Source organism: Amphiura filiformis, chromosome 6 (assembly GCF_039555335.1).
Source record: "Amphiura filiformis chromosome 6, Afil_fr2py, whole genome shotgun sequence".
Lineage (NCBI taxonomy): Eukaryota > Metazoa > Echinodermata > Ophiuroidea > Amphilepidida > Amphiuridae > Amphiura > Amphiura filiformis.
The window spans coordinates 19,672,476-19,696,663 of record NC_092633.1 but is presented as its reverse complement, the minus strand read 5'-3'; the positions used below and the strand labels follow the sequence as shown (position 1 = coordinate 19,696,663).

General features: G+C 35.5%; 2 protein-coding genes across 3 annotated transcripts in view; both read right to left on the bottom strand.

Moving 5' to 3' along the window:
* Positions 1-22,240, bottom strand: part of LOC140155123 (UPF0390 protein zgc136864-like) — a 166,993-nt gene extending 144,753 nt beyond the window's left edge. For both annotated transcript variants that reach the window (XR_011859342.1, XM_072177831.1), the window contains exon 1: positions 22,237-22,240. The gene's annotated coding sequence lies outside the window, so the exon portion shown is untranslated. The remainder of the gene's footprint in view (positions 1-22,236) is intronic.
* LOC140154391 (uncharacterized) lies at positions 13,233-13,610 on the bottom strand. The gene has a single exon (XM_072176958.1). It carries the CDS (start codon positions 13,608-13,610, stop codon positions 13,233-13,235), a length of 378 nt encoding a protein of 125 aa, XP_072033059.1.
* Positions 22,241-24,188: the final 1,948 nt, after the last annotated feature.

Here is a 24,188-nt window from a genome sequence, read left to right as displayed (position 1 = left end):
GTATTAGGGAGATGGTAATTTCTATTTTTGACTCGCCCTGTATTAACAAAAACAGTATCGACAACTTAAGGTTTGCAACTATTTTAAACTGTTGCGATTTGATAGTTCACGGCATCTTGCGAATGGTAGTAAGCTTTGGCAAAAATTGCATTGATCATTTCATAGCGAGTGCGTAGAAGAATTCAAATATCACAGATATACTTTTGTAGGTCCTGTGGTTCTTGAGTTATGTTGTAAAAAGGGCTGAATCAACTAAACTTTTGTTAAACGTACATAGCTCATTAACAACAATAAACCAAGCAAGTTATCAAAGTATATGATTTGTAGAATGAACTTTTGCAAAACATCAAAGTGTTATTTTTCAATAATGTATTGATTTAGATAATGAAAATCGGTTTTTTTTTGTTGCTTCGACCAACAATACTAGTCTACCCTTAGCATCAATAATTGCATCATATCACGACCAGATATTGATCTGGCAACACCGATGGTTGATGTAACCTCCAGAAACGGAAGTTGTGACTGGTCTTGATAATAAAATTCTTGATGTTATGGATAAACTACAAACCTGATGAAGCTTTTCAAAGAATAACGACAACACCGTATAAACAAATCATTCTTATATATCACCTTACATCGAAGTCGTTATTAGCTCTTTACAAAGAAACAAACAACATTTAACGGCAAGCAGCGCAAACTGCCAATCACTTTAAAAAATGATTGACAGTTTGAAAGTTGCTCGCATAATTAATATTAAACATAGCGAACTGTCAAATATGTCGTATCGGATATACATGAAGCTGATAAAAGAGGAAAATTAATTCTAATGTAAAAACGCACAATCCGCTACTAGATATGATGCCAGGTGCTTTTTTGAGATTTTAAAAACAACCGGATGTGATTTGAATATGAACACTTTCTATCACAAGTCAGGAAGCCAATTTAAATTACAAAAACGCATTACAAATAAACATTATAACATAGCCTATATACAAGGTGAGTTGAAAAGTGCAAATGATGTAAAGAGGCCATCTTAAGGTAACTGAGCTCAAATATGAATTTTGATCAATGCAACATGATACTGATTCATCAGAAGCCTTGTGTGAAAAAAATTAAATAAATTGCACCGGTACAATTTATTCTTGCGACCCTTTTACCGCCATGTACCTATACAGTTTATTCTTGTGACCCTTTTATCGACATGCACACTTAATTTCGTGTCCTCACAGCAAGATAATTTCAAGAAATCACAAATGTAGGCTATGCATTGACAAAATTAGGTGGTTATTTCGCCATAACGAATATTTTGTCATTATCATTGATACTATATGTAAGCCATTCCAAGCAGAAGAACAAACAAATCTTGATTTTCTAATTATGTCAATACAGCTAGCATGTACAGGATTGTCCTCACGATCGTGAGGACCATTTAATAAGCTATTTTTAACCATTCAACAATTTGATATCCACTAAGACATAAATATAATTGAGATAAATTATGATAGATTTCATAGCACTTTCATAGCGATTATTTATCTTGCAATAAATATAAAATAATACAATACAAGAATTATTGGAAAAATGTGTATAACAAGCCAACCATATAGGCTGGACATGCAAAAATTAATTTCTGTATCACATTTAACCAAATTTCATCTTAAGCAAAATACAGATACCGCTTTGGATTAAATAGAGAGGATTAAATTGGAAAACAATATTTATAACGCAATTAAATAAACAGAAATCTCCAAAAGAAGAAACAATGCCAACTTTATTAATGAATTTAACACACAGGAAGCTGGCATCAAAACTGAATATAAAACAAAATGTTCTAGCATGCCTCACCACAATCTTTCAATCCTAGTCATTTACAAAGCATTCATTAACCCATTATAAAGCGTAGTAGAAAATGGAGACAATCTACTGACGAGATTTTTCAGGATTTGAAGAAACTCCATACAAACCATTCAATAACCCATCACAAAGCTAAGTAGAAAGTGGAGACAATCTACTGACGAGATTCTTCAGGATTTGAGGAAACTCCCGACAAAGTATTCATTAAGCGGTTAAGCCATCACAAAGCGTAGTAGAAAGTGGAGACAATCTACTGACGAGATTCTTCAGGATTTGAAGAAACTCCATCAAAGCACTCATTAATCCATCACAAAGCTAAGTAGAAAGTGAAGACAATCTACTGACGAGATTCTTCGGGATTTTAAGAAACTCCTTACAAAGCATTCATTAAGCCATCACAAAACGTAGTAGAAAGTGGAGAAGTTTATTTTCTTGCTTTACTAACAGAAAAGCGGAACACATGTGGCTGATAGCAAATTAAGGACGCCCCATTTACAAAATAGCCTCCACAAAAATCATCGCTATAATTTACAAATCGTGAAAAACGGGTGACCGCTAGCATTACAATTTCATGAGGATATAAGTTTATTAATTCTTATGAATAAAAGATAAAACAATTGTATCACTATTCCGAAACAAAATCTTAACATGTAGACTTGAAAGCTAAAATTTGTGGTTGGTTTTATTCAATACATTTACACAAATCTAGATAATGTTATCAAACGAAGGTGAAATTCAAACTCGTGAGCAAATTGGCTTTCTAAATGTCCTTAGTTGTTACAGAAGTGTCTATTTTTAACTTCTTACTAGCACCCGTAAATTTTGTGCTTAGCACATTGCTGTCTGATACCGATGATGTCAAGAAGTTACGAAAGGTAGTATAATCATTTTGACCTGACCATAACACAAAATTGCATTATAATAACCACCATCCTTAAATCAGAAGTTGATCAGAAGATTTTCGCGATATCCTTACGGATTCAGTGATAGATGATGTTGCATGGTGAAAGCGGAGTCAATATCAAGATCCGTATGTAAATAGGTGAAACAAATTGGGTATCGGATATAATAAACACGAAAACCGCACTCGTGATATTCGCCTCGCTAGTCATCCAGGATCGTAATTGCTCCGGTTTTTCGTATCATTGAAAATAACACGTTTTGTATAGCACTTTGATAATATACATTAACGCCTTTATTTTCTTACCATTTATCTTAACATAAAGTTGCTGAAATCTCTACGATATGTGGGCGTTAACCACTGACGACTGCGTGATTGTAATACTGTCGTGATGTTTGCCTGTTTTAAGTTGACTTAGAGCTGCCCCGGAGTTACAGCATCCAGCAGGTGCCCATAGTCAATAGACACTCAGCGGTTTGCAACTGAGTCGTCCATATTTTCAAGAGGGTATTACATCTATTGCGCAAAACGTTAGCAGGGTACAGGCTGATTGTCAAATTATTTTTTTGTCGGCCCAAAAAAGATGTCTAAAAACATAATCGTGATATAACATGTGTATAATGGCACCAAACCGACAGACCGATTGAATATGTCGCATAGACGGAAATACCCATGTCACACCCGGAAGATGAACATTGTGGGCTTATGATAAAACAGCTATACGCACGAAAAAATAATTGACGCAAGGACGGTATGTCGCAGATAGGTCAAACTATACTTTTTCTGATTCGTTATAATATAACCAGAGAAATACTTTGCCGTGGTTTTTGACCAAATCTGAGCAATTTTGAAACTTGAACTTTGAAATTTGACCACTGTTGACCCCTCGGGACATTTTTTGATTTTTTGCTTCATGTTTGCTGATCTAGAAACGTTGATTAGAAGTATATTTCCAGGGTGTAGGCTAGCCTTCCTTCCAACTAAACTATTGGTCACTTCATCAAACTTACAATCTCTTGCAGATTGGTTCGTGTACTTGGCCAAACTCACCACTACTATTTTATTGGTACAGCCGATTTACTCACAGAGAACTGGTTGGTAGCAGTTTAAAATGTATTAATGTTTGGTACTTGGTAGAATGTGTTGGTCAACAATTCATCCATTAATTGTGGTAACTTCCAACAGTTGCAGATCGTTTCACAAACTGGCACATCTGTGTGGCTATCTCCATAACTCCAACGTGTGATGATAAAAGCTACACCAAATTATTCCACCCTTCCTGGGTGCAATCAAAATTGCAAAGTCTATCTTAAAATGCTAGAAACTGTTGAACAAATCAATACTTTGTTCTGACAAAATTTATATCTAACGATCCGGGGGCGCTCAGCTAAAATTTTGGTAGGGGGTGTGCGGCGCCGAAGTATTGATTTGGGGCTTGCTGAACTGAAATTTCAACTTTTTTGGGAATCAAGTGAACTAAAATTACGCCAAATTATAGGCTGTAGAGCTATTTCCCCCAAATTTGAGCTAAGGAGCTACAATTGTTAGAATTTGAGGTTACAGAACTGTCCATGATTTCCAAATATGGCTCTGAAGGAGAGCCTTTAACAAATATTTGTCTTTAAAAACCGGATCAGGTGTATAGTACTTTGAGCTTCAATATTCATATACAGAGGAGGCTTAAAGGCATTCCTACAATGCACTATGATTGGGAAATTTGATCAATATAACCTAATTTTAAAGGCAAAGTCCCCATTGCCACACACACAAAATGGTAATTTTAAAACTGCAGCCAACGAGCTAATAGTTGAGACTTAGGAATGATATTTGATTTTCTTACAGGAAACATTCATATTGTCCCACTGCATTAATTTTATTCCTAAGTCTCGATGTTTTGAATGTTAAATAATAGGATGAAAACACCAGATATTTGCACACAATTCCAATGCAAGGTATGCTCAACTGTACTACATGTGTACAAAAGCCAGACATACAAGGTCAGAAACCCCATTGGGTTGTGGGAATGTCTTTAAACATCCTCTGATTCATATACTAACCTACTATGCACTGATTTGAAAATAAATAAGTGATTTGAGGCATAAATGATACTTGCATCTTGCCTTCGAAAATAGTTGTCAAAAAACGTCATTTTGCATTTAGGTTTTTAAGCCACCTACAGGAAACACATTTAGCTATTACTGCGAGGAAAATTACATCAGCCCATCAGATGCTATTTCCTGTTGGACGCCACATTCCGTTTTAAAAGAAGTTTTATTTGGAATCAAATCGCCTAATATGTTTCAGGAACACTGCATGTTGGCAATATGTCATGGTAGCTTTTATCAGGGATATTTGTCTCATATGACAGCTTTTATGAACACTAATTATTATTTTGTAACAGAAAATATGTTAGAGAATGGACTTAATTTTGTGCACTGTAGTTATGTTAAACCTTTTCTGAAGTACATCGCCTATTGTAGCTTGTTGAATAGGTTTCTATACAGATGATATGCCTAATCACTAAGTAAACAAATTATAGCTAATTATACTGACCATAGTGACCTGCTTAGCTTTTATTAACCAATCAGTTATGTGTATTGTCAGCATGTGATGGCTATAAGCCAATTGCAAACATGTTTTAATAATAAAAAAAAAGGCTAAAAATTTCCTACACTGAACAGACTCACTGCCAGATTAAATGGGCTAAATAGCCCTTGTCATGGGGAGCAGGATTAGATAAAGGCATACAAACGAGGGTATGAGATATTAGGTATTATTCCTAGCCTCTTAACCACAGGGTTGGTGGGTTACAATAGCTATTAAAGACACATGGTATGTAAGAGATGTGGATGCAAGTGGACGTTCACTTGCGTGAACAAAAAGGACCATTGACCGATGCACATACCGTTCTACCTTTACAAATGAGTGCCCTCAGGTTAATGATGTGATAACACTACCACATATTATCAGGCCCTAAGTTTGAGGTTCCAAATTCACACACAAGTGAAAGATTCAGTTCGGTATCTAACAACATAAAATCTCTCATAATATATGTCAGCGTTGAGATTAATAATACTTTCGCTATCAGTCAAATCAAATAACACGATCAGCGTTGGTTAAGGAGAGTCAGGTAGTAGGAGCCATTTTTTTTTCCAGTATTTAACTAAGAAACTGCAGTTAACTTAAATGTTGATCTTATAGGAAATGAATCAAGGAATCCAATAATCGCACTTGTTAATCCAATGCATATTTTGCTTCACCGGGCCGCCCTGACTTGGTCACATTTGGAAGATGGGTGCCACGAAACCGTAATAGGTACAAATTTAGTACTTTCTGTCAATCAAGTATGGTTTATTCTCTACATGTCAATCTTTAAATTATTAGCATAGTCCTTATAATAATGGGGGACCGCCTTGAAAAGTAAATGATAGCTAAACCAGTGAAAAATACCCCAAGACTCAGTCAGTGGCGCTCCGCCCGTACATGTCAATAGCGTCATTATCGATTGGATTAGTCGACCGTAGCAGACAATTCGATCGCTCATTGGATTAATATTATCACGTGTTAAGAAATTTGCATTGGACAATCAATTACTATAATGGTTTAGTACTGCATATTTCGGTTTAATCTTCACTAATAAGCGGGTTTATGGCTGAAAAGGTCACGGTGAATTTGCCGTGGACAAAACTGCACTATGCCCCTCCTGCGACGCGCCTTAACTGATTAATGTTTGGTACATGGTAGAATGTGTCGGTTAAGAATCCATCCATTAATTGTAGCAACTTGCAACAGTTGAGATTGTTTCACAAACTCACACATCACATCTCAATAACTCCAACGTGTGATGATATAAAGGCTACACCAAATTATACCACCCCTTCCTGGTACAATTAAAATTGCAAAGCCTATCTTTAGCTTTGATAGCTCTTAAAATGGTAGAAACTATTGAACAAATTGATAGTTTGTTCTGACAAAATTAATAACTTACGATCCGGGGGCGCTCAGCTTAAATTTTGGTAGGGGTGTGCGGCGCCGAAGTATTGATTTGGGGCTTGCTGAACTGAAATTTCAACTTTTTTGGGAATCAAGTGAGCTAAAATTGCGCCAAATTATAGGCTGTAGAGCTAATTTTTTTCCAAATTTGAGCTAAGGAGCTACAATTGTCAGAATTTGAGGCTACAGACGTGGTCATGATCAGCGTTGGTAAAGGAGAGTGAGGTAGTAGGAGCCATATTTTTTTTTCAGTATTTAACTAAGAAACTGCAGTTAACTTAAATGTTGATCTTATAGGAAATGAATCAAGGACAAGGAAGCCAATAATCTTTTTTTAAATTAAGATCAATAATTGGGCGTTTTCTCCATCCCGAGAAAAATCATGCACGGGAAATGATACCCCTTATATCAAGCCTTGGGAACTCCTTTATAAAACCTATATAATTCCTCTTGTGTGTCAGCTTTGTTTGTCTCGATATTCGAGTGCAAACACCGCTCTGGCTCCCCCTGCGACCCGTCTTAACTCAAAACACATCATTCCAAAACAGCATTGACTACAATAAAATTACGTACTTTTACACATATTTTAAATAGATCGACTGATTAAACATTTTTCTAATAATACAACAATACGAACCCCTTAAATTATAGTTTTTATTTTGTAACAACGTTCGTTTAATGTGTTGGGTTTTGTGTTATATCGGACAATCAATCTGCAATTACAGTTTTGCTGATAGCAAATTCATTCCAACCGTTCTTCTGAAACTACTATAATACTTTGTTATATCTCGTGTTTTACTGCGTTTTACATGGTTCACATACTCGTGTTTGTTCCCATACATTCTTTGATTCCTCCTACATTCGCAAATTAAATCCCCCTGGTAATTGTCACACATCATTTGAATTATATATATACTTGGCATTTCTAACAGCAGTTTAATTTCAGTATTTAATATATAATGTGTAAAATATAAGAAAACGTTTCTTTTTATATTAGCTTTATTGAGTGAAAGAGGCTAGCGTATTGCCCTAAGATAACTCACTTATAGCACGTTACTCATCTAAAAATATACACAGCTATTGTGGGAGGCAACCATAAATCTAATAACCCAACGCGTATTTTTATTTATATAATATTGTGAGCATTTTTAATTTCATGATTTTGATGCAAAACAAATAATAATAAATTACTAGTAATGTGCTGTGTTTTTGTATTTATTAAAAAATCGCTTGAAAATAAGTTAACATGATACTTATTTATTAACCTAAATGTTGGACAAGTGCGTAATATCTTTATATTCATATCACATGAAAATCGGCACTAACCGTTAATTGGTCGGTTTTAATGTTTCAATCAATTCGATAAAAACCTAATGTAACGTTAAATTAAAGTTTGTGTCAAGTCACAGGTGTACGAAAGATGTAGACTAGGTAAGCACCATTTTGGAGTGCAGTGTTACGTGTTTGCAATTGCCAAGTCAACTACATAACCGATGTTGATAATTTTGAGTCCGCATTACAACCTTTATTTGTGGGCACAAAACAAACATTTAAATCATTTTGTTTTGCGTTTTGTTAGAAAAGTGCAATGCATTTTGCAATGTAAAGTTGAAAATGCAGTATAATAAATAAATAAATAAATAAATAAATAAATAAATAAATAAATAAATAAATAAATAAATAAATAAATAAATAAATAAATAAATATATCAATAAATAAAAATATATAAATAAAGAAGAATTTGAATGCATGCCAGTATATTTTTCTGAATAGTGATTGAAGCACTCTGACATTGCAAAATATCTAGCTGGGCTATTAACATAGCAATCTATAAATACAATTTTTGAATAGATCGTTATGCATTACAACGTTCACGCGGTACCTATGCATTGACCCATAGATGTTAAAGCAATGCTGATCACTCGCACCTGTAAGATTGGTATCTTTGAAAAGAGCAGTATTATATTCAATCTATGATTGCAGACATACATAGGTAGGTGGTGAGCGCAACCTGCTTGTAATGCAGGGCGATCTATTCAAAAATTGTATTCATCTATTGCTATGTAGTTAATCTGATTATAACGTCATTTCGACAGCGAATAACAAACACCATAGAATTTGAGTTGTGTGAGGAATAAAAGACTCGCGACATTGGAGAAACTTTACGCAAACATAACAAGGAAAAGAAGTGATATACAGAAATATATATATAGCTTGAATTAATTTAAGTTTCAAACGACGTGTGCTCTTATTCAAAATTCTTAATCATATACCTCGTGGACTAAAATTCAGATGCGTATTAAAGTACCAACCATGGCTGTATTGCTTTACACCGTAGTCGATAAGCGCTTTAAAAAAGAAACTATAAATTAAACAATTACATTACGACAATCAGTACATATAATTTTATTTTTGAAAATGATTGGCATTTGAGAGTTTTTCACATCATGAACGAAAGAATAGGTAACTGTCACCTGTCAAATATACCGTATCGGATATACACGAAGCTGACGAAAAAGACACTTTTACAATTTTGTTTTAGAATGTATCAGTAAAAATGCTCAATCCGCTACTAGATATAATTCCGACGTTTCGTTGTGAGCTTTGGAGAACAACCGGATGTGATTTGAAGGTGAATACCTTCAATCAGAAGTCAGGATACAAAATTGAATTATGAAAACAGTAATTACAACTTCTGCTAACACATAGCCTATATTACATGTAGAATGGGATTTATAGAGTGCAAGAAGTTATTGTTCAAGTTAACTGCGTTCAACATGAATTTTGATAAATGCAAAATGATACTGATTCAACAGCAACCTTGCGTGAAAAATATCATCATCAGTGGCTGCGGCCCCCTCAATAATTTTGGTGAAGGGCCCTAGTACCCTAGCCCCCCAACAATCTGATCATTTATTCGGAGGTGTGATGCAAACTACATTCTTGCAATGTAAATCATACACCACTTACATAACTTTACTTTCATTGCATATTAACCTCATTTGTTTTCAGGGCAACTGCCAACCTGTATCATCTTTATTACCAACACATAACTTTGGTCAAGTCTAAGTGTTACTTGCTGTGCCTACTTTGCATGACATACAAAAGAACTTGGCTTATTTACCCACCCGCTGCTCACAAAGTGGGAAATGGAAAAAAGCTACCAATTGCTTATCTTGTAATTTAAGAATAAATCCTGATCTTTTAATTATGTATCCAGTCATATTAATCATTCTACAACTGGTCTTAAAATGATCATATCAATCATTTATCAGTCACCAGCCCTTAATAATTATGTAACCCCCCTATTTTGGGTGTTAAAAATTATAACCCCCCCTAAATTCTATAACCCCCCCCCAGTATATTCATGACCCCTCTTCCAAAGAAAATGACAGGCCCTTAGCTAGTCATCCAGGATCGTAATTGCTCTGGTTTTTCGTATCATTGAAAATAACACGTTTTATATAACACTTTGATGATTATACATGAACGCTTCATTTTCTTACCATTTTATCTTAACATAACGTTGCTGGAATCTCTACGATATGTACACTATGGGATTCTCATGAGAGTATAGCAGCTCTGCTACTCTCGAGTACCTACGTCGGCCACCAGACCCTTGTGGCCCCGGGCTTGTGGCCCAGCAAGCCGGCTACAACTCGCGAATACCTCGTGGCGTAGGTACTTTGAAGGTACTCCGAGTACCGACACTGGTACTCACCTGTCAGGTACTCCGCAGCTGAGTACCGACGTGGCGTGGGTACTCTGACAAAAAAATGAGGCAAGCGTGTTGCCATTTCTAATTTGTTTCTGTTGCCATATTGTTTTATATTGATTAATATGTTCTTGATTTATGTTTCTTATTTATTCTTTGGGCGGATAAGTTAAGTAGGCCTATTAGTAAATGAGTAAATAAGTAAGTAAGCAAATAACCAACTAAAGGACTAAGTAAATAAATAAGGAAATAGGTAAACAAGTAAATAAGTTATTAAATAAATAATTAGGTAAATAATAACTAAATAAGTAAATAAACAAGAAAATAACCAAGTAGGTCTAAATAAATAAGCAACTAAATAAATAAATAAATAAATAAATAAATAAATAAATATCTAAATGAGTATGTAAATAAATAAGTGAAGATAATAAATAAGTATATTAACAATTAAATAAAGAAAGAAAGAACTAAGTAAATTTAGAAGTAAATAAATAAGTAACTAAATAAATAAATAGGTAATAAATAAATCAGTAAAATAACTAAAGCAAGTAATGAGTTAATGAATAAAAAAACATATGAACATAAAAATACATGATGCAATCTTTTCTAAACATTTCTGAAAAATAATAAATTTACTAAATAAATTAAATAAGATAAAAATTACAAATGAAAACAACCAAGCTGAGCAACTATCAGCTAACCACTGACGACTGCGTGATTGTAATGTCGTGATGAGTGCCTGTTTTAAGTAAGAGCTGCCCCGGAGTTACCCATAACTGGTGCCTATAATCAAATGAGTCGTTCATACTGTAAGAGGGTATTAAAATCTATTGCGCAAAAGTGTTAGAAGTGTACAGGCTGATTGCCAAATTAATGTTCTGTCATCATAAAGAAGACATAATCTGCCCAAGAGATACAAACAAGTTTTTGAAAATGTTGCCAAAAAGCAAAAGTCAATTGTAGTACCAAACCGACACACCGATTGAATATGTTTTCAATTACGTGGGATCGCTATAATATAATTATTTTAAATATGTCAGCGTTGAGAATAGTAACACTTTACCTGTCAGTCAAAACAAACAAGATCCGCGTTGGTTAAGGTAAGTGGGGAGGCAGGGACCATATTTTCACAGTTTTAACTATTTAACTAAAAAACTGCAGTGTATTTAGTATTATATGTATTTTACAGCAAATGAATCAAAAAAGCCCAAAATCGCATTTCCATAGGTCTTGCGGTTCTTGAGCAAAGACCAATAATGTATGGAATTGATAAAAAAAATCATGCATGTGGAAATGACCCCCCCCCCCCTCTTATACTAAGCCTTGGGATCCCCTTTAGAGATCGAGAATCCATACCAATCCATTCCATGTGTCAGCTTACTTTATCTCGATATTTGAGTGTAGGTGTGGCTCCCCTCCGAACTCTTAAAACATATCATTTCAAAACACTACTGACGACGATAAAATGACGTAATTTTTTTAAATAGATCGATCGATCAAACATTTTATCTAATTAGACAAAAATATGAACCCCTGCAATAATATAGTTAATATTTCGGAACAACATTCATTTAACCTTGTTTGAAGTGTTACGTTTTGTGCAATGTAGAGCAATCAATATTCAATTACAGTTTTGCTAATAGCAAATTCATTCCAACTGCCATGACTGCTCTGCTTTGTTATCTTACGTGTTTTACTGCGTTTTACATAATTCAAAATACCCGTGTTTGCTCCCACAACTTCTTTGATTCCCCCTGCATTTGCAAATTAAAACCCGCTGATTATTGTCACACATCATTTAAGGTATATACTTGGCATTTCTAACAATAGTTTAATTTCAGTATTATATTATGTAACTTGTAAAATATCAAGAAATATTGCTTTTTATATTGCTTAAGCGAGTGAAAGAGGCTAGCATTTGCCTACTCACTTAAACCCGTCTAAAATTATATACAGCTATTGTGAGATGTAACCATAAATCTAATAACCCAATGCGTATTATGAACAATTATTACTACTTTCATGTTTTGGATGCAGAACAATAATGATGTTGCTTAAAATCATAAATTACTAGCAATGTGCTGTGTTTTGATTTAATGATCCTTTGGTATCATTGTAAAACAGCTTAAGACAATTGGACATTTTGTGAAGCTAGTTAATTACTATGCATGATATATATACAAAAGAACTTGACTTTTTGCCCTCTCTCTGCAATAACAAAAAAGCTACCAAGTGCTAATATCAAAGTGCTAATAAGTGCTGATCTTGATCTTTTAATTACATCAATAAAGCATGCAAACCAAACAAATCTTTTTTTGCCTCACCAACCAAAAAAGTGGTACACAGGTGGCTGATATCAATACCAACTTAAGGACGCCCCCATTACACAAAAATCATCGCTATCATTTACAAATCGCGAAAGACGGGTGACCGCTAGCGTTACGGATTGATGAGAATATAAGTTTCCTAATTCCTATGAGTGAGATAAAAACATTGTATGAACTGTCACTCATCCGAAACAAAATCTTAATAGTTAGACTTGACAGCTAAAATTTGTGGTTAGTTTTGTCAATACATTTACACAAATAATATATTGATGAATTTATGACTGTTCTCACAACAAAAATGTTCACTTACGTGAGCTTTCGGCTTGCGGTCGCTAAGCCTTTTTCAAACTGATGTTATTGATCTTGATGAGTGTCACATGACGAGTTGTTGTCAACAACGTCATGTGACAGGATGTTCCGGTAAACGGGTGCCAGGTCGTGTCATCCCTTGTCCTTGTTCAGGTTGCTGGGGTGTCTGTGAATATTAATAGCTTCCCTCACTCCTCTGTTGTACCAGTTGGAGTCTTGATCCAATACTTTGACATTGTTCCAGTCGATGGTGTGTTTGGATGCTTTGACATGTTGGGCCACAGGGGAGGAGGTACTACTAGGTCTTCGGTGCTCAGCTAACCTAGCTTTCAGTGAACGTTCCGACTCTCCGACATAGGCCGCGTCGCAGTCATCACAAGTTATGTGATAGACTGTACCAGATCTTTGATCTGTTTTGGTCTTGTCCTTTGGCGCTACCACGTGTTGCCGGATGGAGTTCACGGGTTTGTAATGAGTCCTGATGCCTTTAGCTTGGAACAAGCGAGCCATTGTCTCCGACACCCCTGGATGTAAGGGAGGACTACATTACCCTTGGCAGGTGGTCTATTTTTGTTCTTCGCTTTCTGAAGGTCTTGTTGCTTATTGTCACTTACATTACTAAACACCCAAGGCTCGTACCCACATTTCTGGAGGCTTTCTTGAATGTGATTGAGTTCTTGTTGTTTGTCTTCATCCCGCGTGATGATGGTATTGGCTCTGTGCGTGAGTGTTCTCACGACACCCAATTTATGCTGGAGGGGGTGGTGGGATCTAAAGTTTAAATATTGATCCGTGTGGGTCGGTTTCCTGTACACCACACATGACAATGAGCCATCCGGATGTCTACGGATCTTGGTGTCCAACATAGCTAAGGAACAGTTCTCCTCTCTTTCGATGGTGAACTTTATGGCTTTGTTCACACTGTTGATGTGTTCGGTGAACTCATTCACGTGATCTTGATGCATTACCGTGAGGGTATCATCAACATAACGGTACCAGATCTTCGGCTTATGAGGAGCGGTGTTAATGGCCCGTTGCTCAAAGTCCTCCATGAATAGGTTTGCCACGATAGGCGAAACCGGGGAGCCCATCGCCGCCCCCTCTTGCTGTTGGTAAAAACACTCATTGAACTGGAAGTAGGTTGTTTTCAAACAAAAAGTTAACAGTTCGATGATCTGGTCAGGGTTGAGTGTTGAGCGTTCCGCGAGAGAAGTATCATTCTTCAACCGGTTATGAATGATGGTTATGGATTCATCCACCGGGGTACTACAAATAATATAGATAATGTTATCAAACGAAGGTGAAATTTAAACTCGTGAGCAAAATGCATTTCCATGTGGCTACAGAGGTGTCTTTTTTACATTTGGCAATGTTTGGCAAGCCTACGAAATTGCGTGCTTACTAGCGCAAGCAAATTTTATGATAAGCACATTGCTGTTTGATACGATGATGTCAAGAAGTTATGAAAGTAATCTAATCCTTTTGATACAAATTGCGTTCTAATAAACCACCATCCGCAAATCAAAAGTTGATTTTCGCGATATCCAATTGGATAGATAACTAAAGCCATGTTGCATGGTAAAAGCGGTGTTAATATCAAGATCCGTATGTGAACAGGTGAAACAAATTGGGTATCGGATACAATAAACACAAAAACTGCACTCGTGATTTTCGCCTAGCTAGTCATCCAGGATCGTAACTGCTTGTTCGTATCATTGAAAAACAACACGTTTTGTGTTATAAACATTAACGCTTTTATTCATCTATCTTTACATGAAGTTGATGTAATAGCTACCATCTCTACCATGTGTGTGCGTCAGCCATTGACGACTGCGTGATTGTAATTTACATGACATACATGTAGTGATGTTTACCAGTTTTAAGTTGATTTAGAGTTGCCCCGGAGTTACAGTATTCAGCAAGTGCCTCACCGTTAATAGATAATCAGCGGTTTGCAACTTGGTTGTTCAGATTTCAAGAGGGTATCAAATCTATGGCGCAAAAATGTTAGAATGGTACACCCTGATTGTCAAATTCAGTTTCTGTCGACAGTGAAGACATAATTATTTGGTCCAAGATACGAAAACAAAATTCAACCGTAATAACTGCACTCAACTGAAACACGAATTACATTTAAATATTTGAGAGATCGAAATACCTATAACGTGGAATCTCTAATTTTTCAAAACAAATGCCAGCGTTGAGTAACTAGTCTCAGCTATCAGTCAAACCCAATAAGCTATCACCGTTGGTTAATTTCCAAAACGTAACATTCCAAAATACCATTTACGACGATAAATACTTCTGCACATTTTTTAAATAGATCGATCGATCAAACATTTTACTAATTAGACAAAAATATGAACCCCTGGAATTAAATAGTTTATATTTCGGTACATCCGTTTAACCTTGTTTGAAGTGTTACGTTCTGTGTAATATAGGGCAATCAATCTTCAATTACAGTTTTGCTGATAGCAAATTCATTCCAAATGCCGCTGAAACTGTTACATGCTTTGTTATTTCTCCTCTTTTTACTGCGTTTAATATGATGCAAACACTGCCATAACTTCTTCGATTTCCCCTGCATTCGCAAATTAAATCCCGCTGGTTATTGTCACACCTCGTTTAAGGTATATACTTGGCATTTCTAACAACAGTTTAATTTCAGTATTTAATAATTATGTAATGTGTAAAATATGATAAATATCAAGAAACATTGCTTTTTATATAAGCTTAATTGAGTTAAAGAGGCTAGCGTATTGCCCTAAGATAACTCACTTATAGCACGTTACTCATCTAAAAATATACACAGCTATTGTGAGAGGTAACCATAAATCTAGTAACCCAACGCGTATTTATTTTATCTATATAATTATCAGCATCTGCTACTTTCATGTATTGGATGCAGAAAAAAGAATGATAAGTATACACCTTTTTACTGCGATTTATACTTAACTTTGTGTCCACCGCACCACACAGCAGGGTAATAATGCACAGAAAGGCAAATGACAGAATTGAAGTAAAACATGGCTCGCATTGTATTTTTCGGGCAGCTTTTAACAAGAATTTTGGTCTTTACCGATAAATGACAGAAGTGCAATTATATCAATCGACATACTTAATAATCCAATAATTGGTGTTCAACAAATTATGTCTTTTAATGATAATTTTCCCCCTGACTGATTGTAAACTCAAAATATAGCAAATTCCCAAAATATAGTAGCAGATCAAGAATAATTATCATAACTTTGCCTCGAGGACACCAAGTACCAACATCTTTTTATCAATGTGCTTGCAAATATCAGCTGTTACCCTGGTTAGGTATTGATCTGACGGCTATTCTTCAAGAATCTGGCGATCATATTTATATTTACATGTAGTGGGTGATTCCATTGAAAATTGCATTATTTCAATGTAAATCATACGTACAGCACCTTGGATAACCATACCTTACACTGCATATTCATGTTTTCAATCTGAATAATTGAAGTCCAAAAATGAACACAAATACTAGTATATTAAAATTGAGATCCAGGGGCCGATCCAGTGCCCCTGCCAACCTGTATCATCTTTATAGAACTTCAGTCAATTCTAAGCGTCACTTTCTGTGTCTACTATCATGTATGATATACAAAAGAACTTGACTTATTTACTCCCACTCTGCAATAAAAGTGCTAATATCTTTCTATTTTAGAATTGATCTTGATCTTTTAATTACATCAATAAAGCATGCAAAGCAAGCAAGATTATTTTCTTGCTTTATCAACAAAAAAGTGGAACACAGGTGGCTGATATCAATACCAACTTAAGGACGACCCATTACACAAGAATCATCGCTATCATTTACAAATAGCGTTACGGATTGATGAGAATATAAGTTTCATAATTCCAATGAGTAAGATAAATGTATGAACAGTAACTCATACGAAACAAAATCTTAACAGTTAATAGTAGATAATTTTCTCAAACAAAGGTGAAATTTAAACTCCTGAGCAAAATGGATTTCTAAATGTGGTTACAGAAGTGTGTATTTTTTACATTAGGAAAGTCTATAAAATTGCGTGCTTACTAGCGCAAGCAACTTCTGTGCTTAGCACATTGCTGTTTCATACCGATGATATCAAGAAGTTATTCGTCAAGTTATGAAAGTAGTCTAATCCCTTTGATACAAAACTGAGTTCTAATAAACCACCACCCGTAAATCAAAATTTGATTCAATTTTTGCGATATCTAATCGGATTCAGAGATAGATAACTGAAGCCACGTTGCATGGTGAAAGCGAGGTCAATATCAAGATGTGTATATGAACAGATGAAACAAATTCGGTATCGGATTCAATAAACACAAAAACTGCACTCGTGATTTTTGCCTATATTAGTCATCCAAGATCGTAATTGCTCTGGTTTTATAACACTTTGATATTATATGAACATTAACGCTTTTATTTTCTTACCACCTATCTTTACATGAAGTTGATGTAATCTGTACCATCTCTACCATGTGTGTGCGTCAACCATTGACGACTGCGTGATTGTAATTTACATGACATACATGTAGTGATGTTTACCAGTTTTAAGTTGATTTAGAGTTGCCCCGGAGTTACAGTATTCAGCAAGTGCCTTACCGTTTATAGATAATCAGCGGTTTGCAGCTTAGTTGTTCAGATTTCAAGAGGGTATCAAATCTATGGCGCAAAACTGTTAGAATAGTACAGCCTGATTGTCAAATTCAGTTTCTGTTATCATAAAGAAGACATAGTTTGCCCAAGATACGAAAACAAAATTCAACCGTAATAACTGCACTCAACTGAAACACAGATTACATTTAAATATTTGACAGATCGAAATACCTATAACGTGGAATCTCTAATTTTTCAAAACAATTGCCAGCGTTGAGTCACTAGTCTCAGCTATCAGTCAAACCAATAAGCGATCACCGTTGGTTAATTTCCAAAACGTAACATTCCAAAATACCATTTACGACGATAAATACTTCTACACATTTTTTTAAATTGATCGATCGATCGATCAAATATTTTACTAATTAGTCAAAAATATGAACCCCTGGAAATAGTTTATATTTCGGTACATCCGTTTAACCTTGTTTGAAGTGTTACGTTCTGTGTAATATAGGGCAATCAATCTTCAATTACAGTTTTGCTGATAGCAATTTCATTCCAAATGACGCTGAAACTGCTACATGCTTTGTTATTTCTCCTCTTTTTACTGCGTTTAACATGATTCAAACACTGCCATAACTTCTTCGATTTCCGCTGCATTCGCAAATTAAAACCCGCTGGTTATTGTCACACATCGTTTACTTGGCATTCCTAACAACAGTTTAATTTCAGTATCTAATATGTAATGTGTAAAATATCAAGAAACATTGCTTTTTATATTAGCTTAATTGAGTTAAAGAGGCTAGCGTATTGCCCTATGATAACTCACTTATAGCACGTTACTCATCTAAAAATATACACAGCTATTGTAAGAGGTAACCATAAATCTAATAACTCAACGCGTATTTATTTTATCTATATAATTATGAGCATCTGCTACTAACATGTATTGGATGCAGAAAAAAGAATGATAAGTATACACTTTCGCTGTTTAGATCATAAATTAATAGCAATGTGTTGAGTACATTTAAACGGAAAAAAAACATTATAAAGAAACCTAACTCTATATAAATCCATAGGAATTTGAAGCCATCCCTACGGTAATAGAAACAAGTTAGTTCGATCTTTCGATCGACCATCGATGCTTGGTCGATCCTTATTATTTATAAAAACAATTATTGTTAATTTTAATAATGAATCTTAGTATGTATTGATATTGACTAAATTTAGCAATAATTCTCATTAAGTAGTTCTTAATCCATTATAACAAGCATCAAATTTGGTTCTGGTGCCTATATCCTTTGGAGGCTTTGGTATAATTGTATTAGGGATGACTTTAAATCTCAACCGCCGGTAGCCCGCCGGTTACGTCCGGTTGGAGCCTGTTTTTATTGGGTTTTTTTTGTATTGTTATAAACAATAGAACGAGGTTCAACCGCCATCAACCGCTGGTTTGAAGCCACCTTGGACATTCTCTACCGCACTGTACTTCCTACTACAGTGGCGAGGAAGGCATTAGATTAGCGAGAAAGATATTTCATCTGGTATTTAAGTACTTCTGCGGTCGATGTTACTTCATAAAATTTTAAATTTGGGAAAACGAATTCAATTTCAAAAAGTTCAGGTAAATGTTTCATTATTGATTAAAGCCAATTTTGCCTTGAAGTATTTGGTTTAGAATTTAGGAGTGTAAAAACGTTGCTATTTTGACCAGAAATTACTAGTGACAGAATGGTGAAGACAGTTGAAAAGGGGAGGAAACGTTAGTAGTTCAAATCGCTGCATCGACGAGTAATTTTTTCATACTTCATACAGCACAACGAAGGATCGACAAGTATCTGACTATTACTGCTCGAATACTCTAGTGGGAGCACGTGTGGCCGAGTGGATAAGGCGCCCGACTCATAATCCATAGGTCGTGAGTTCGAGCCCCGCTCGTGCCAACGTGTTGTGTCCTTGGGCAAGGCACTTTTATCCTCATTGCCTACTGGGGGATGTGGTTGGGTTAGATTTTATGTTTGTATAGTTGTTTATTTCAATGTTGCAATATTGGCGCTGATTAAGCTGCTGCCTGCAAATTGCATTGTGTCTGTTTAGGTGTGTTTAATGTACAATTCTAGCAATTTGACCTCCGGGTCACCATTAGAGTTTGAAATAAAACCTTCCCTTTTTTTTAGTCACAAGCCACTTAGAAACAGCTCATATCATCTTCGTAATCTTCATCTCAATTGGTCCAGCACATAACTCATAGCTCAACTTTTGCCGATATATCTTTTTCATGTTTCGGTCATAAGCAGTGGAACAGAGTCTCACATCAAAGATGATTATTTTAGAAAGCCACTTTCAGGAATTTTTTATAAAAAGCAGTGAATGGTTCTTTTCCAAAAAGATGCATTGCCTGTGGGAGTGGGGTGTATGGGGAATCGGGATGTGGGTACGAAGTTTATAGGAGTGGTTGTGTATTAGGGGGGTGGGTGCGTGTTTGTATGTATCACACACATGCATACAGATTATACAGTTTCAATATCTGTTTCAATTTTCCCTGCCCCGGACCTCGCTTGAAAGTTAGTTAATACTTCTCCTTATTAACCCAAATGTTGGGCAAATGCGCAATATCTTTTAATATCACATTGAAATCGATACCAAACCGTTAATTTTTTGTAGGTTTTAAGGTTTCAATCAGTTCGATAAAAACCTAATGCAACGTTAAATTAAAGTTTGTGTCAAGTCACAGGTGTACGTAAGATGTAGACTACGTAAGCACTATTTGGGAGTGCAGTGTCACGTGTTTGCAATTGCCAAATCAACTAGAGAGCCAATACTGATATTTTTTTAGCCCGTATTAAAACCTTTATTTTGTGGACACAAATTATATATTCCATTCAAATATTTGTTGTTTTATGTTTTGTCAAAGATCACGAGAGAAAAATTACTACTGCCAGTATGTGTTATTGACTAATGATTGAAAATTCTGGGTACCCAACGCTACTCATGGATACTCTCTTCTCAAAACATAACTCATATTTTTCGATGAAATAAGAACTTTAAATATGTTTCGAAGGAAAGGATTATTTTATTCTCAATATTCACCTTGTGTCATGAATATACCATTTGACTCCCAGTGGATAGGGGAACTGGAAGTTGCAAACATCTTTTTTCTTTAAATTTTCATGCATGTTTGTAAAACATTACATTACACAATGTGGGTCAAGTGGGGTTACGAGGGTCGGTCAGTAGTGATACATGTAGTTGATTGGTAACCACATATGAGGATTGTTTTCATGACATTTCTCTATGATCACATAAACACTGTACCTTTGTCTTTCAGACAACACATGTAAAAAACTTATCACACACTTGATTACGTAACAGCATTAGCATAAAATCAATAAACTAGAGACACTGCCAAATCATGCAAAAAGGTGGGCCTTTTAAATTACAGCAAAGGCATGTGTTTAAAACGTCCCAAAACAACAAAAGTATGGTACATATGGCTAGTTTTGGGCAGGAATAAGAAGTATGTCCTCGGGCTGCTTTTGGTAGAATATGAGACTTGGGTGGAAATGGGATGTCTTTCCTGACTTCAACAACTTGAAGGGAAGCAACAGTATTCCGCAAAAATGGCGAAAATGAAAAAGTAGTTATTACAAATGACCTTGATTATGTCCAAAATGAAACAGATTAAAATATAATGACTGGTCACATGTGAGAGCTAGTACTCACTACGTAGATATAATGATGCAAATCAAACAACAATCTGCGAATGCGCAGGAGAGATGACCGATACAACATGCTAGAAATTTATGAAAATTGCACAATTTCATGTAAACAGGGCATTACAAAATGCTATGTAAATGGAAATTTAATAATTCATATCATGTGATTTTTTATGGATGATCTCAACCTCAATCGAACAGAAAATTTTAGAAAATAAATTTCTCACTCAAACGATGACCTCTCTCTCTCTCTCTCTCTCTCTGTACCACTATAGTTTGTAAAAATGTCTTTCAGCCTCTTATTTTCCTTAACATTTTTCATCCAGTGACTGTAGACCATTGATTTTATGCTAATGCTGTTACGTAATCAAGTGTGTTATAAAATATTTACATGTGTTGTTTGAAAGACAAGTTACAGTGTGGTCACAGAGAAATGCCATGAAAACAATCCTTATATGGGGTTACCAGTCAGCTATCATTACATACTGACCGACCCTCGTATTTTAGTGATATGAGCTGAGGTATATTTTTCTCATGTAGAACTTGATCAGTTTCCTCGGATCGCGATGTCCCAACAGTGGATGCGCGTAGCTGCTGGCTGCCCAGTGTCCTCAGATAAGTAATATTGCTTGTGGATATGGTAGTATTGCCGACCTCATTGCTTGTGTAGTGACAGAGGCTCTATACTAGAGTTGTTTCTATCTTGAGCAAGACATTATGATCTTATCCAGTGTACTAGAATGATCGTAGACAAGAAAAAAACATGGGCATCACAAATACATTAATTTTTCAAAATTGTAGGTGAAACGTACGTCACATGCAGACCTTGCTTTGGGAAATAAATTACTCACTTATGTGTAACATTAATTAATACGTTATTATTTTAACATGAAGCGATGCCAGTAATGTCCTTCACACAACACTTAGTTGGCCTGGTTTCGGTCAAACATTTAGGGTAATACAAAGTACACAGTAATTGTAAAATGTAAGATAGTACCACATCTTATTCACGTGCAGAACCAATTTGAGCACCCGGCCCCACGTCATACATGAAAAACGCCAACAAGGTGGCTGATCTGACAAATGAGCGATTGCCAACTGACTTGAGCAATATGCTGAAGCTAGTCTTTGTTTTTTTGTTTTGATTTTGGAAAAGATAATAATTTATTCTTGATAGATTTTTCTATACAAAAAAATTATTTTCTATAGCATATTAAGTACACATACATAATTAGCTCGGGTTTTGTTGTTGTTGTTGATATTTATGTATTGATTGTACTAGTACTATATACCACTGTTAATTTTATTTTAGAAAGTATGTTTTTTCTCGATGCATATTTCCAAGTGACGCTCGCAAAATAAGCCATAATATGATATTTCCCAATCAATGTGTTTATGAAGTCAATACTGTATACATTATATTCACTTATCTGGCGAGAAAATCGTTTAGCGTGCACGAGCATTCGGTTCAAAATTTTACCCATCAGCAAATATGACCTTATTCAGTGTGGATCTTTAGGCGTACAAATATACCAATTTTTCAAAATTGTGGATCACGTCACGGGCAAAATGAACGTCACAGGCAAACCTTGATTTGAGAAATCATTTACTTGGGCAATTGATCACTCAGGTGTTATATTAATTAATACGCTGTTGGTTTAACCAAAGTATTCTAATACTTTGGTTTAACATGAAGCGATGCCAGTAATGTTCTTCACACAACACTTACTTGGGCTTGACCTAGTCTTCGGTTAAATATTTCAGGTAATATACAGTAATTGTAAAATGCAAGATAGTAGCACATCTTATTCACGTGCACAACCCGTTTGAGCACCCAATGCCAATGCCAACAACATCTGTAGTTAAGGTTGAAAACAAAATAGTCAAGGTGGGACAAATTGGTGAACATTTTTTGTGTCATACTTTTTTATCTCAGTCGATGAAATACCAAGATGAGAGGCTGTGTCGACATGGTCAAACACAACAAACGATGGACAAAGCATATGAAATATGAAATTGATAAAAGAGGAATACGCCGCGGAAATACTTATAATATTCATATCCATGAACTTGTTTGCAGTTGTAAGAAGTTTGTGATCGATACCATTTCTTCCTCCGCGTTGCAATGTACATGATGTACTTGATGCAGCAGCGTTTTACTAGACAAAATAATATTTGATTACTCCCATGTAGCAGTACGTGTATATTTAGCTCTATGTATCTATGTCAATTTGGTATGTCAGTTAGAATAAATCCATATCGTGTCACGAATATTATTCATAAAGTAACCAGGTTTTTCCAAAGTGCGGTAAGACTAATGATAGGAGACACGTTACCTGCAACCCTACCACGTACATGTAAGTGATTGGCGATACTTAATCTACAAAATTACTTTCTATATTGAAGCAGGATACTGTACCTAGATCCTGCAATTCTAACAACTACAGTTTGTCCACTCTGAAGTACAAAGTGACAACGCTCGCGTATACAGCGCGTAAACAGTGCGCAGTGCTGCGTCTCTGCTGAGGTATGCGTGCATTCAAAGTCAGCACAATGTGTGCGTCCGCGTCGGTACTTTGTATATACTTCAGAGTAGACTAACTGTAGTTGAATGAATTACAAAGGTACATTCACAGTGAAGTTCCCAAGGTCACGTTTAAAATGATCTTGTCACTGAAACAAAATCAGATCGCTTCGTTTGATGTAATCAGACTTGTAGTTGAGTCAGCTGGCGCTTAGGGACGTGGTACATGA